The sequence below is a fragment of the Myxocyprinus asiaticus genome, chromosome 16 (assembly GCF_019703515.2).
Source record: "Myxocyprinus asiaticus isolate MX2 ecotype Aquarium Trade chromosome 16, UBuf_Myxa_2, whole genome shotgun sequence".
Classification (NCBI taxonomy): domain Eukaryota; kingdom Metazoa; phylum Chordata; class Actinopteri; order Cypriniformes; family Catostomidae; genus Myxocyprinus; species Myxocyprinus asiaticus.
In genome coordinates, this window is record NC_059359.1 from 24058173 (window position 1) to 24072544 (window position 14372).

The window sequence follows — 14372 nt, forward strand, 5'->3', positions numbered from 1 at the left end:
CGCTGACTACTACACCTGGAGTCGCGAGTTCGAATCCAGGGTGTGCTGAGTGCTCCAGCCTGGTCTCCTAAACAACAAAATTGGCCCAGTTGCTAGGGAGGATAGAGTCACATGTGGTAACCTCCTTGTGGTCCCTATAATGTGTGGTTCTCGCTCTCTGTGGGGCACGTGGCAAGTTGTGCGTGGATGCTGCAGAGAATAGCCTGAGCGGATATGCTCAGATGCAGAGGCAACTGAAATTCGTCCTCCGCCACCTGGATTGAGGCGAGTCACTACACCACCATGAGGACTTAGAGCGCATTAGGAATTGGGCAATCCAAATTGGGGAGAAAAGGGGAGGGGATAAAAAAAAAAAAAAAAAAAAAAGTGCAAATAGTTACCAACAATTGATATTTTACAACTTTCATCAGTGTGAATAAGCCAATTCCTTTCCACCAAATACAAAGTTTATGACACCCATACTTAAATTTGGTACTACATGTCCTGTCTCCTCGCTGACATTTCAGACCAGGTAAGAAGAATTAAATTACGCAATGTGATTTTGCATACTGTGCTCCCAACTTTTGCTTTTATTATGCATTACAAAATATTGCCGGAAGTTGATGAAATCGTTGCCGACTTCGTCACAACACTGAAGTGACATGGCGGAGTTAGACGACAACGCTTGTGAGAAGGAAAAATTGCTGGCAAAGAACAGTAGGACTGAAAACGGCGAAAACATGAAAACACAGAATCACAAGCAAGACACGTCCACAGCTGTTACCACCACTGAGTACTGCGAAAAATTACAGGAGTGGATGTGGCAGTATTACTACAGTTATATGAACTGGCAGAGTTGGATAGCCATGTCTGCGTTTACCTTCCCACCGTGTTTCCAAACACAAGGAGCAAATGAAACGCCCCGAGCAACGACATGGGGTACAGATATGTCTAATGGAGACCCTCGTAATTGGTTTAGCAATCCGTTTGCCTTTCCTGTACCATCCTTTTCTGCCGCTGCAAGTAACGCAGCGGGTCAAGCTGGGGACGCAAGCAGTTCTCGAGCTCCAGCCACAGCACCTGCGCAGCTGCCACAACAACAGCAACAACAAAATGGGAATGCACAACAGCCAGGTATTATTATCTAATAAACAATATTATACCTTTCTTTGTTGTTAAGACTGCCAGCTACAATATTATATCGATTGTTACCTTGCTGTGAGTCTAACATTGATTGCGTGAACAACCTTTTTCAAACTTGAAGGGATAGTTCATCAAAAAATTAAAATCCTCTCATCATTTACTCACCCTCATGCCATCCCAGATGTGTATGACTTTCTACTGCAGAACACAAATGAAGATTTTTAGAAGAATATTTCAACTCTGTAGGTCCATACAATGCAAGTAAATGGTGACCAGAACTTTGAAGGTTCAAAAAGCACATAAAGGCAGCATAAAAATAATCCATACAACTCCAGTTTAATCCATGTCTCCTGAAGCCATATGATAGCTGTGGGTGAGAAACCAACCAATCAATATTTAAGTCATTTTTTATTCTCCACCCTGCCCAGTAGGTGGCGATATGCACGGAAAATGTGAATCGCCGTAAACAAAAGAAGAATGTAAAAGCAAAAGTGAAGATTTATAGTAAAAGAGGACTTAAATATTGATCTGGTTCTCACCCACACCTATCATATCGTTTCTTAAAATATGAATTTAATCACTAGTGTTATATGGATTACTTTCATGCTGCCTTTGTGTGCTTTTTGAACCTTCAAATTTCTGGCCACCATTCACCTGCATTGTATGGACCTACAGAGCTGAAATATTCTTGTAAAAATCTTTATTTGTGTTCTGCAGAAGAAAGCAAGTCATACACATCTGGGATGGCATGAGGGGGAGTAAATGAGTTTTACTCCTAAAGCAATAAAGAGTAATTTTGAAACATGTAAAAAATCATGATTACTCACATGAGATGAAGAATCCAGTCAAATCAGTAGCTTAACAAAAGCAGTTTTATTTTAATTTTATTTCATTTCTGCAATGGCATCAGTCACTGAAAACTGTTGATGCTGCATCCAGGCCCCTAGATGTCAGTGTTGGTCCAAGACGACATATTGACCAACACAGCATACTCTAAACAAAAAAATTACTGAGTGCACCTTTTAAGATTGTTTAACTTGTTTGTAGTGTTGCATTGCTGGTTTTATTGTATGCAAATTATGTAGTTTAAACATGCTTATTATTATTTAGTTTTACTCATATTATGCATTTGCATTTTGTTGATACTTTGGGAAAGCATTTCATGTCTACAATGTATTTTCTCTAGGTCGGGAATATGCCATCCCCTCTCCTCTGCAACGGTTCTTGGCAGAAATGGTGGATTTCTTTATTCTTTTCTTCATTAAAGCAACAATTATCCTCAGTATTGTCCACTTGAGTGGAATGAAGTAAGTTTGGGATTTTATTGTTTATATTTCCAAACATGTAACTCATGTATATTAATAAATAGAAGAAGTCATGCACTGATAGAATTTAACCCCTTGCCTTTTAGGGACATTTCAAAGTTTGCCATGCATTTCATTGTAGAGGAGATAGATGAAGACACATCCATGGAGGAATTACAGAAGATGATGCTTGTGGCTCTAGTGTACAGGATATTAGTTTGTTTATATGAGGTTGGTTCAAACACATATAAACTCATCTGCTGAAATTCTGAAGCTCAGTTATGATCAGACCTGTATCACAAATTTTTTTTAACAGATCATATGTATTTGGGGAGCTGGTGGGGCAACACCAGGGAAGTTCCTCGTTGGCTTACGAGTCGTCACATGTGACAGCTCTGTCCTTGTGCAACCCAACCGAGTCCTTGTGGTACCAGCGACTAATGTCACCCTTTCTGCGTTAGTGATAACTTTTTAAATAAGATTTTAAATACATTTGTTTTGAAATGCTTTAATACTTCTTGTTTCATGGTTTTGTAGACAGTAATACTAAAAGAAATGATGATCATTCCTTTTCTTGCAGGTCAACGGTGAGAGCTTTAAACAAGAACTTCTCTATCGCTTTCTTCTTTCCGGCATTCATCACACTTCTTTTCTTTCAGCACAATAGGACTGTTTATGACATTGTGGCTGGAACCATTGTGGTCAAGAGAAACAGGCTAAGATGACTTGGTCATTGATGTCATTATCAACCCAACATTGTAATGCAAAAACAAGCTCATAGAGAAGGGAGAGAGAACCGGCTGAAGTGTCATATATTGAACTGAACTAAAGCTATTTGGCCTCTAGGAGATCTGTTACTTCAACAGCAGAAAATGGTACTTCCAGTATTTCTCACCCATCTCTTCTGGACATAGTCTTATAAGCATGAATTGCTTTCTCAGATGTATTTTTAAATTATCTCTGTTGACATCTTTGAATATTTTCCTTGTGCCAAAGTACGATCATTTATAAATGAGCCGCCTCGCAGTACTTGACCTTCCTCTGATACGTATTTTTCTCTCTAAATTTATTTAGCGTGTGTGGGCTATTGATTGGAACATATACTTAGGACATTTTATGTTTGATAAATGAAATTTGAGCAGGAATTAACATATTTTGCATAGTGCAATTGAGTTGGGTTATAGATTCTAATCTACTGACTGCATTTGTATTTCAGATAAATGTTTTGTACCTAATTATTAGTCTATTTTCTGGCATTTAAAAGCTTGAAAATGCCAGGAAAACATTTTTTTTTTGTTTTTTACAACAGTGCTGTTTTGCATTTTCACTGCATGCCTTCTTCAGCTCTGTGTAATGCACTATCCTGAGCTGCTGAGTTGATCAGTTCAGAACTTTGAGTTGCCTCATTATTTTCAGAATTTGTTGGTTATATGGCCAAATCAGAAGAATTCAGTTATGTCCCAGAGAAAGTTTTCTGTGTTGTCTCTGCTTATGGATTGACTATTTATACCAATAATATAAATTTCACAAACTACGTTTCCATCCTTTTTTGCGAAAAAAGTTTTAGCGCATCAAATTTAAGCTGATGGAAACGCAATTTATCGCTAAAAGTGTCGACATAATATTTTTCCGTTTAACTTGAGCGCATACACACTATGTCGATACATCAAATGTCGCGAAAAACTGGTTTTGAAACACTTTTTGTCGAGAAAATTGGCATTAACGCAAAAATGTAGTGTCACATGACATAATTTACCCCAATCGTTAGCCTGTGTTAATTATGACGAAAAGGTATACATCCTTGAAAGCCAATTTATTGTACGTGATTATGGATTGATCTGAACGGCATATAGATCCGATCATTGCAAACATGACACTTCCAGGAGTGCCAACACAAATATCTCGTTTCAAGACATGCATACTTACAAGTGCACGGAGATCAAATGAATGGCCACTGTTTGTGATTAATTTAATCGCGGTAGACATCCATTTATTTATTAAAGTTGATTTTTCACACCATTCAAAATAATAGACCTGTAGCCCACAATACAAAAAACATATAATTTCTGTGCACATATGTTTTAAATTAAAAATATATGCACAATACTAGAAGAAAATCTTCAGTGTTCTTTTTTGGAACGCTAACATGTAGCCCAATTTGATTAAATTATTGTTGATACTTTTGAAATAATGCTGGCAAAATTCCCTATATTAAATTAAATAAATTGCCAAACGAAAAGCATTAAATAAAAATAAAAAAAATTACCAAACGAAAAAAACGTATATTTTTAGACCTATATATGCCTTTTCTTTACACAAACTTAAATTAGCCGTACCGTGTGCTGCAGACTAATAAAGTCGGCTGAATAACATTTTCTACACTTCAGAACATTTTAAAACTTTTAAATATTTTAAATCTAACCCTCTTTACCTCGGATCGCATTTGCTGAGCTTCTTCAGAAAATGTAAATTGCATTATGGCACTAAAAATAATTTGAGATGACAATCAAGTTCAGTTGGTCGTTAAAAGTTGCTGGACAAATATACGGGACATTATGCAGTTGTGATGGCAATGCTTTAGATTAGATGATTGTTCAAAATAGCCTATTGAATATCAGGAATGTATTATATTTGTAAACCCTGATATTACACCGCATACATTTTTCTTTAATAGCTGTGCACACCGCATATACACATCGATTGATGGTCCTTATACTAAGACGGAAAATGTCCACACTACTTGGTGCAGGTTGCCAGCTTGAACAGGGTATTCACTTTCGGGTCAGAACCGGTGGCAACCTGCGATAGGCGCAACATCAGGACCAATATTACAGTCCTATCAGAAGGGCAACTGCTCCCTGTTGATTGCAGTTCCTCGTCTTCTGATTGCATTTATTTGTGAAAATAAAATGACAGTAAGCTGGCTAATTTCAATTAATTGTCTCAATACTCTCCCCATTTTACCAAAACTTAAGGGGAAAAAAATGAGGGACATCTGGGAAGCGAATTAGCGATAAATACACATTTCTGTATGGAAACGGCTTAAGGGCAGATTTCTTTTGCGCTAAACCAAAACTTATGCGTTTATGCTTTTTTTAGGCATGACGTCATCACGCACACCATTTTTATCGATAAAAGGCCATTTGAAACATTTTATTATTTAGTGTAAATTTATAACTAATACTTTGTATTTTATTACCCCTCATATAAACGAGTTACTACAGCTGTGTTGGGGTTTCTAATACAGCTGCTGAAGGATTGACAGTAAATTTGTCATCTTTCTTCTGACTGCTGTAATCCACCACTCTGTATTTTTTTTTTTTTTTTTTTTTTTGGGTCCACTGTAAACGCTAAAAAATTAGCAGAACTCAAAAAATGTGAGGAAATCAGTTACAATAATATTTTTAAATTAATAAACTCCCAAGTTTAAGTTAATAGAACTGTCAGATTTTGCAGATGCACGTTAATTGCTCTTAACTTGAAATATTGAGTAAGCTAACTCCTACATTTTAATGGCACTTAACTTTAAATGTAACTCTATGGCTGAACTTAAAATGACCATGTAGGCTCAACTTAAATACATCAAGTAGAGGGAACCTAACTAGCTAGTACAGTGAATGTTAGCATGCTGGATGCATGAGAATTGGAAATACTATGCTATGATTAGCATAGCAATTGCTCAACAAGTAAAGTAATATACTGTAAAACAATATTAAACTGTACCGGTCCTCAACCAAAGCTTAAGCTCCACCATTCACCGTAGTGGTAACCCCCAAAACTTTAACATAACAGAAACTCAAGTAACTCAACAAAACATTAAACACTAACAAGTCTCACCCTTTACATTCATCTTGCACAAAGACACATTTCATAACACTTAATTTTAACATTTACTCTCCTGGATGAGTGCCATGCAGGGCATGCTGGGAAATAAAAATTGCCCAGTTTCAGTTAAATTTAAGTTCCTGTAAATTTAAAGAGTTCATTAAACTCAAAACAATAAAACAATTCAGGTTACTTAAAAGGTGTACGTTTAATGAACTCAAAAGAAAGAGAAAGTTCTAAATACTCATCAAGGTTAATTTATTTGAATTCATTTGTATGATAAAATGTTTCCCTACTGAAAACAATTAATTATTTGGAGCAATTAGGTAAGCAAAAATCATACGAAAAATATGCCTGGCCAAAAAAAAAAGTTGCATACTCTAATATTTCGTTGGACCGCCTTTAGCTTTGATTACAGCACACATTCATCGTGGCATTGTTTCAACAAAATTATGCAACGTCATAACATATATTTCTGTCCAGATGTGCATTAATCTTTGGCTGAGATCTTGTATTGATGACGGGAGAGTCAAACCACTCCACATTGTCTTCTCCAGCACATCCCAAAGACTTTAAATAAGGTCAAGACTCTGTGGTGGCCAATTCATGTGTGAAAATGATTCATCATGCTCCCTGAACCACTCTCACAATTTGAGCCTGATGAATCTTGGCATTGTCGTCCTAGATGAAAAAATCTATTGATGGGATAACCTGGTCATTCAGTACATTCAGGTAGTCAGTTGACTTCATTTCATTGCCATATAACGTTGCTGAGCCTAGACCTGACCAATTGAACCAACCCCAGATCATAACACTGTCTCCAGAGGCCTGTACAGTGGGCACTATGCATGACGGGTGATCACCGATCACGATTATTAAAAAAAAAAAACAAATTACGATCACATTTATTCCACGAAGCTGACCGTTCATCACTATCCTTCCAGGTTTTAATAATGAGTTGGACAGTTCTTTACCCAATTCCAGTGATTTCAGCAATCTCCTTAGTTGTTTTCTTTGCTTGATGCAGGTCAGTAGTTTGCCCCTTCTGAAACACAGTAACATCTTTTCCATGACTATGGGATATGTCTTCTGACATGGTTGTTTAAGAAATGAGAAGCTACACACTGTATCAGTTAGGGTTAAAATAATTGTTGCCAGCTGAAACATATTAATCACTGCAATAATGATCAAATCATAGGCTCTTAAGTATCTGCTTATTTAAATCCAAATTGTGACTGTTTTTTGGTCAGGCAGTGTATTTGCTTTGGTCTCCCACAGATATAGAAGTTTACTCTGCTGTTGTTTACATCTGCGTTTTAAACATGGATGTGTGAAAAGGGTTCATAACAATTAGAGAGTAAAACTCTTTAGAACAGACAACTTACTGTATTTGTACAGGGATGGAAAAAAATTAAAGCATATGGGGGGAAAAAGGAATTAAACTTTGAAATTACAGTTACAGGCAAAGGTAAGCTGCATTAGGTTCGCTTCCAAATAGCACTAGGCCTATGTGTCAGTTTTAAAAGAGTTATGACTGATTATTTGAATTTAATTGTATTAACTTTCAAAGTAAAAAATAATGACATTATAATTATTAAAGCTGAAGTGTGCTACTTTCTACGCAAATAGCATCACCAAATGGAATTGAACAAATTATTAAAATGCTACAATGCCATTGATACTTTGAAGTTTAGACCATGAACACTGGCACCTATTAGGTGTGTTCCTCATCAAATCTCATGAGTTACCAATAGATGGGAGTGAGAGACCAGCAGGCTTGCCATGTGCACTGCCTGTGGACATTGAACAAGTCACTCGTGCATTATTCATGAAACATGAGCAGAACAAATTTGATCGTAAATTGCTAGTAAAACCTTTCTTATGTGAATTTTCCCATTCAATATAATTGGACTAATAGCAAAAATGGATTTATGAACAATTGGCTCACAAATTTGATTTGACTGATGCTTGTGTTACATGAATATGCCCCAATGTGTGCATATTTAGGAAATAAATTGTTTATATAACCCTATTTATCATTAACACATGTGCATCGCTGAAATCTCAAAATGAGACAAAAGCCTAGTGAAATTTAATAGTCCAGAAGATCAATACCAGTAATAAATACTGATATCAGAGTGATGAGGTAGATGTACTATAGAAGTTTAGTCTGAATTCCAAATTGCACCTACCTGCAGGTGTATCATAAACATCTGTTTTAAGAGTTATATTTGTTTGTGTGTCCTAAACTATGAATATATGGATATATGCCCCATTGTTTTCACTTTTGTCATTTCCACTAGATATCTTTGTCAGGTGATAGGCTTTCTCTGCAAGCAATAATGAAAGGTGTGTAAAGCTGACAGGGACAGATAGCTGTCTCTGACCAACAGACCCTCATGCTTCACACCACAAAGATCTTTTTTTGGTCTCTCTTCCTCTCTACTCGACCTTACTGCCTTGTAATACCCTCTCACTATCAGACTGCGTCCACTGCTGTTTCATTACAGTTATCAGTAAGCAGTGCCCAGCCATGATCGGCCTGACTTTGTTTATCTCACAAGTCATATTGAGCATGCTATGTTTACTATTTGACGTCAGTACAAGCCATGGCTCTGTGTGGGGGCACCAATCCTCCTACTGCTATTATGATGATGCTAGCTGATTATGTACTATTTAATCAATTTTCTAAGAATGTTAAGCTCTTCAATGTATGGCATCATAAGATGTGTAGTCTGATCTGTTCAAACCTATATTATGTCTGATCAAAAAGTTAATTCTAGAATATGATGTCTGATACAATACAAGTATGCAGGCATTCATCTATGCAAGTGTAAGTTTGTTTGTAAGTACATACATACATGTGTCGCATGTCTGTGAGTGAGTAGAGTTGTCTGTGTGGCCTTAAGGGTGAGAGGAAAAAAGGAGTCAGCCTTCAAGGCATGTTGTCAAGAGCTTCCTTTAAACAGGTTCATTGGCTTATTGGACTGCAATCTCTCTCATTAATATGTGATGTGTCTTACTTTTGTAGTAATGATGTCATCAGCAGCCAATCAAAAGCCAGGATGACTGTGATTGGTGCTACCTGATTGGCTATTCCATTGGAAATAAGATGGGGTTGGGTATCTTATCATCCAAGACTGATGTTCACTCTGAGGCTTATCAAAACAAGTCTGCTCTGCTAGATCAATGATCAAAATAGACAAAAGCGAGGTGCAGCTTTCTCAAATAACAATAAAACCCTCACTGTCATCTTTAACACATAATCAGGTTTTACCATGCTGTAACGCTGTCTTTAACACCTTGAGGCTGCAACACAGACAATCATATTATCGAATTGTGGATTTATGTGCTGTAGATCGAGTGCTGTTGAAAAATGAGGGAATTCTTCTTTGCTTGAGGTGAAAACAAGTAGCCCACCTGTATTTTGACAGCATTCATGTTTGGTCCTCTAAACAAACAAACTTTATTTTTCCATTTTATTTTTCAATTTTATTATTATTATTATTTTATTTTTTTTTTTGCCATACAATATTGTCAGAATATTAGTTTTTGTTTTATTAGTCATTATTTTGCTTTTATGTACAATACTTCTCATAAGACTCTGATTTTGACCAAAACTATGATAGCCAAAACTACTACATGATTTCATCTACATGATTACTACATGTGTTTGAGATATGAAATTATTTATTATAAATCAATTTTAAGTGAAGTGATATAGTGAAACTTTGAAAAGAAGAACCATGAACCACAATGTTGATTACCACAAAAAATAATTTCGTCTCATCCTTCGTTTATTTAAAAAAAAAATAATAATAATTTGTGGTTACCATAAGGTATTTAACAATGGAAGTGAATGGGGCCAGTCCACAAACACTACAAATACACAGTTTCAAAAGTATAGCCACAAGATGTAAACTTTATATGTGTTAAAATGATATTAGTGTGAAAAAATCGCTTACTAATTTTAGTAATTGTATATAACTTTACACAGGTAAGGTTAGTAAGCGATTTTATAAAAGTAAAATCATGTTAACATGTATAATGTTCAAGTCAAGTCAAAAAGTAGTGTTATGCATTACATTTTATATTTCAATTAATTTAATTTCAAGTACATTACAGGGTTACGCTTATGTCTAATATATTATTTGTGTAGAATACATAAATTGTGGCCCTGTAACGAATAATTGTGAAGGAGAAATGTGAGGTGCTGAGTGTATGACTTGTGTGTGACAATGAACAAGAAAGAAATATAGACATTATTTTGAAATTGTTGAGCAAAGAATTGTTTTAGACAGTGACTTAAAAATAATTTTTGATGTGATTACTTTTTCAATGAAGTAATTAGTAAAGTAATTTGATTACCATTTTAGATAAATAATTAGTAATTTGTAGTGGATTACTATTTTTAAATAACTAACCCAACACTGATACTGTTTACATCCTATAGCTATACTTTTGAAACAGTGTGTATTTTAGCTTTTATGGACTGGCCCCATAGACCTTATTCACAGCAGTGCATTCTTTGATTTTTGACGGGAATGACAACAAGGCTGAGAGGGATAGACGTACAGTCTCTTCAGTGGGTTGAACTGCAGTTTAAAGTGTTTTTGGATCGTTCCATGGACAAAACATTGAAAAAACATCTTTTCAAGAACATTCAGTAGACAAAAAACATAGTTGTGTAAAATCAGATGTGACCTAGGAGCTTTTTACAGCTTTATACTGTGCGTGGCATTGAAGAGATGTAAGTCTATCCCTCACAGCCTCATTGTAATTTCCATTAAAAGTTGTAATTTCCATTAAATATCAAAAATGGTGCTACCGTGACTAACGCTGCCTTCATGTGCTATCTGAATTATCCTACTTCCCACTTCTGAAGTGGTAATTACAAGTATGTTGTTTTCACGTGCTTTGTTGTCGGAAAGAAAATGAAACATGGACGATGACAGGTTCATTCATGTATTTTTCTTGAGGAACTTTTATTTTGACACCATAATACATATCATTCAGTAAGCTTGCTGACGATAATGGAATTTTGGTCAAATACAAGCTATTTTCACAGTGTAAAAATGTACAACGTGTAGAATTGTTGCTGATATACATAAATGTATTTGCACAAAAACGGCAAACACTAACAATTAGCTGTATTTAAAAAATGAACAAAACCTGTAATTCACTACAGAAACTATACTCTCCTCCACCATGTTGAAAGTTTAGGACTCCTCCCATCTTGGAAACTCGGGTATCAAGATTATCTCCAAGTTTCCCAGTCGTAATTACGACTTGAGGGGTCATTCATGTGTAACTTCCAAGTGGGAAACTCGTATTTACGATAATTCCGAAAGCACGTGAAGGCAGCATAAGATCTATTCACCTCCATTGCAGGTCCTTTACTGTAGCTGCTTTTTTTAATATACGAAGTACGAGTCGAAATAATTTTTTTGTGGTAATCAGCATTGATTGAGCTTAAATTGTATTGAATCCAGAACATAAATTTAATACTGCCAAGTATTTACTGCAGTATTTACTGTAGTGTTGTTTTAAATTGTTGGGACTGTCAGTGTTAACCTATATAATATATAATTTCAAGAATATTAGCTGTGTTTACAAATACTTTTATTCATCCCTGTGGGAAGAGAAATTGCAATGTAGCAGCAGAACAGTTCACTTGAAATGTACATAAGTGAAACGCTCAGTCATCCTCAGAATTTAGACTAGAGTACACCGTTATCACAGTTTAAAAGTGCTGACTAACCTTATCAATTACCCAGTGTCTGTCTGTAAGCCGATTAATATTTAACACCTCCCAAGTTTACACACTGGCAGCCTTTTGACTATGCCTGTGTGACTTGTGGCTATATGGCAGATGTTTTCATTATGCAACTAAATGGAGACTTTAGTGTACTTTATAACAAAAGGTGTTGACATAACGGTGCAATCTCAGAGGGGACTGATTTGACACTAAAAGTGTGATGCGTTAAAACATGTCTATTTTCCATGTCTGAATGCTGTACTGTCTATTATGTGATGATTTGATTTAGACCTGTAATTAATTATTAATGAGCTGATTTTCAGAAAAAGCTCTGAGTGGGAGCTCCATTCAATGGCAGCTGCCGGTGAATCAAAGGATGCACAGCTTGCCAGGGCTACAGTGTTGTGAAAGATAGGTCACAAGATTATAGGAGACAGAGAAACAGTGCTTGGTTAAACTGCACATTTTAATGTATGTATTCAAAGAGTGCATTTCCCTGGCAAGTTGTGCATTTAATTTTGGAAATTGTAACCACTAAATAATGTCCTCGACCTCACAGTTGTTATTTATTTATTTATTTATTGTGAGTATGTTTCCTTGAATGATGAATTGGGAGGCATTCTTTAGTTCTTTCTTAGTCATTCCGCTAATAGTGAATTCAGTCAAGCTGTACAAGTTCTCCTTTTTGGCTTCAAGCAGAGGGAAAGTGTCTGCCTGGCAACAGTTTAGTTGTTTACTAAACAATTCATACCTCAACAAATTCGCATCAGGGCCTATTTTCGAATTTCATTTCTCGTCTTTCCCAACATGTGGTAAATGGTGGGGGAACTGTGCGGAATAACTGAGAGAAATCTAAATGAAAATGTTCATCTTTGGAAAGAGTGACTGTCTCACTGAGGTTAGAAATGTTGCAATTACAACTTGGACGGGTCTGATTAGGTGTACACTATGGTCTAGTATTTTTATAACATACAAACAGAGACAGTGAAATAGTTTAATCATTGTGTGTGTTCATAGATGAAATGTGTTTGCTTTTTGTTTTTGAAGTGAAATAACAATGTTAAACCTCACAGTTTGCCACACCCTCTTTTATTTCATTTAAATAATTTCTGCTGATTTAAACAGCTGAACTTCATATTCCTTCATTGCCAATCCTTTTTTAGCAATAGAGCAGAATAAAGATGAACTTTGGCACTGATTACAACAGAGTCTGATGTTTTCAATCAATCAGCCTCTAAGCTGGGGACTTTGTCAAGCAAGCATAAAAAAATAAATTAAAAGAAAATGCATTAAAGAATACAAAAATTCTTCATTGCTTTCTTTGCATTTCATTTAGTAATCGGTTAATAAAATGGACAATGGGGCCTGTGTAGTGGTAAAATATGCAGGCTACCACCCCTGGAGTTCACTAGTTCGAATCCCAGGGCGTGCTGAGTGACTCCAGCCGGGTCTCCTAAGCAACCAAATTGGCCCGGTTACTAGGGAGGGTAGAGTCACATGGGGTAACCTCCTCGTGGTTGTTATAATGTGGTTTGTTCTCAGTGGGGCGCATGGTGAATTGAGCGTGGTTGCCGCGGTGGATGGCGTGAAGCCTCCACACATGCTATGTCTCCGTGGCAACATGCTCAACAAGCCACGTGATAAGATGCGTGGGTTGACTGTCTCAGACACGGAGGCAACTGGGATTCGTCCTCCGCCACCCGGACTGAGGCGAATCACTGTGCGACCACGAGGACTTAGAGCGCAATGGGAATTGGGCATTCCAAATTGGGGGAAAAAGGGGAAAAATCCCCCCCAAAAATAAAAAAAAATAAAAATATATAAATGGACAATAAACGTTTGTTAAAAACAACAACAACTTCATGATGATCTCCTTGAAGCATTGCGGCAGTGGTTTGCTAAGCTCATATATTCAGTTGACAATAAAAAAGCTGTTGCTTCTCAGGGAAGCGAAAGATGTACACTGGCATGACCAAATCACCTGTTCACCATGTGTTTTTACCAAATGATAAACCAGACAAAGAAAAATTGCCTAATTCTCAAAGCATATTTGCAAAACCTCACCAGATATGTGAGAGCAGAAATATTTGTAATTCCAGAGAATGATTTTTCAGTAATGGAATCCATTTCACAGTGAGAAGAAATCAGAGCACTCACATGTTCAGCCATAGTGCATTCTGAAGCAGCTATCCAGTTAGTTTTGGTTGAGACCAGACCAAAATATAACTCCTTTTCAATGTACATTTTGACAGGAGTCTCCCTGGCGATCATGAGTGCTCTGCGCATGCATCAAGCACAAGGAAGTGTAATCGAGCTTGAAATCATGAAATCACATGCCTAGAGACTGCAATGACAAGATGAAA

At 36.4% G+C, this 14372-nt stretch overlaps 1 protein-coding gene across 1 annotated transcript; it reads left to right on the forward strand.

Annotated features, from left to right (window-relative positions):
* Positions 1–621: 621 nt before the first annotated feature.
* fam8a1b (family with sequence similarity 8 member A1b) lies at positions 622–13316 on the forward strand. The gene is made up of 5 exons (XM_051720848.1): positions 622–1113; positions 2309–2429; positions 2534–2657; positions 2743–2882; positions 3007–13316. The coding sequence occupies exons 1-5, from the start codon at positions 642–644 to the stop codon at positions 3149–3151; spliced, it is 1002 nt and encodes a 333-aa protein (XP_051576808.1). The 5' UTR covers positions 622–641; the 3' UTR covers positions 3152–13316.
* The last annotated feature ends 1056 nt before the right edge of the window (positions 13317–14372 follow it).

What these genes read in the sequence shown, in the direction of transcription:
- fam8a1b (XM_051720848.1), top strand. Translation starts at nt 642, where the DNA reads ATGGCGGAGTTAGACGACAACGCTTGTGAGAAGGAAAAATTGCTGGCA. An exon ending in TGGGAATGCACAACAGCCAG is followed by an intron (nt 1,114 to 2,308) that starts GTATTATTATCT and finishes TATTTTCTCTAG; the next exon opens with GTCGGGAATATGCCATCCCC. An exon ending in ACTAATGTCACCCTTTCTGC is followed by an intron (nt 2,883 to 3,006) that starts GTTAGTGATAAC and finishes CTTTTCTTGCAG; the next exon opens with GTCAACGGTGAGAGCTTTAA.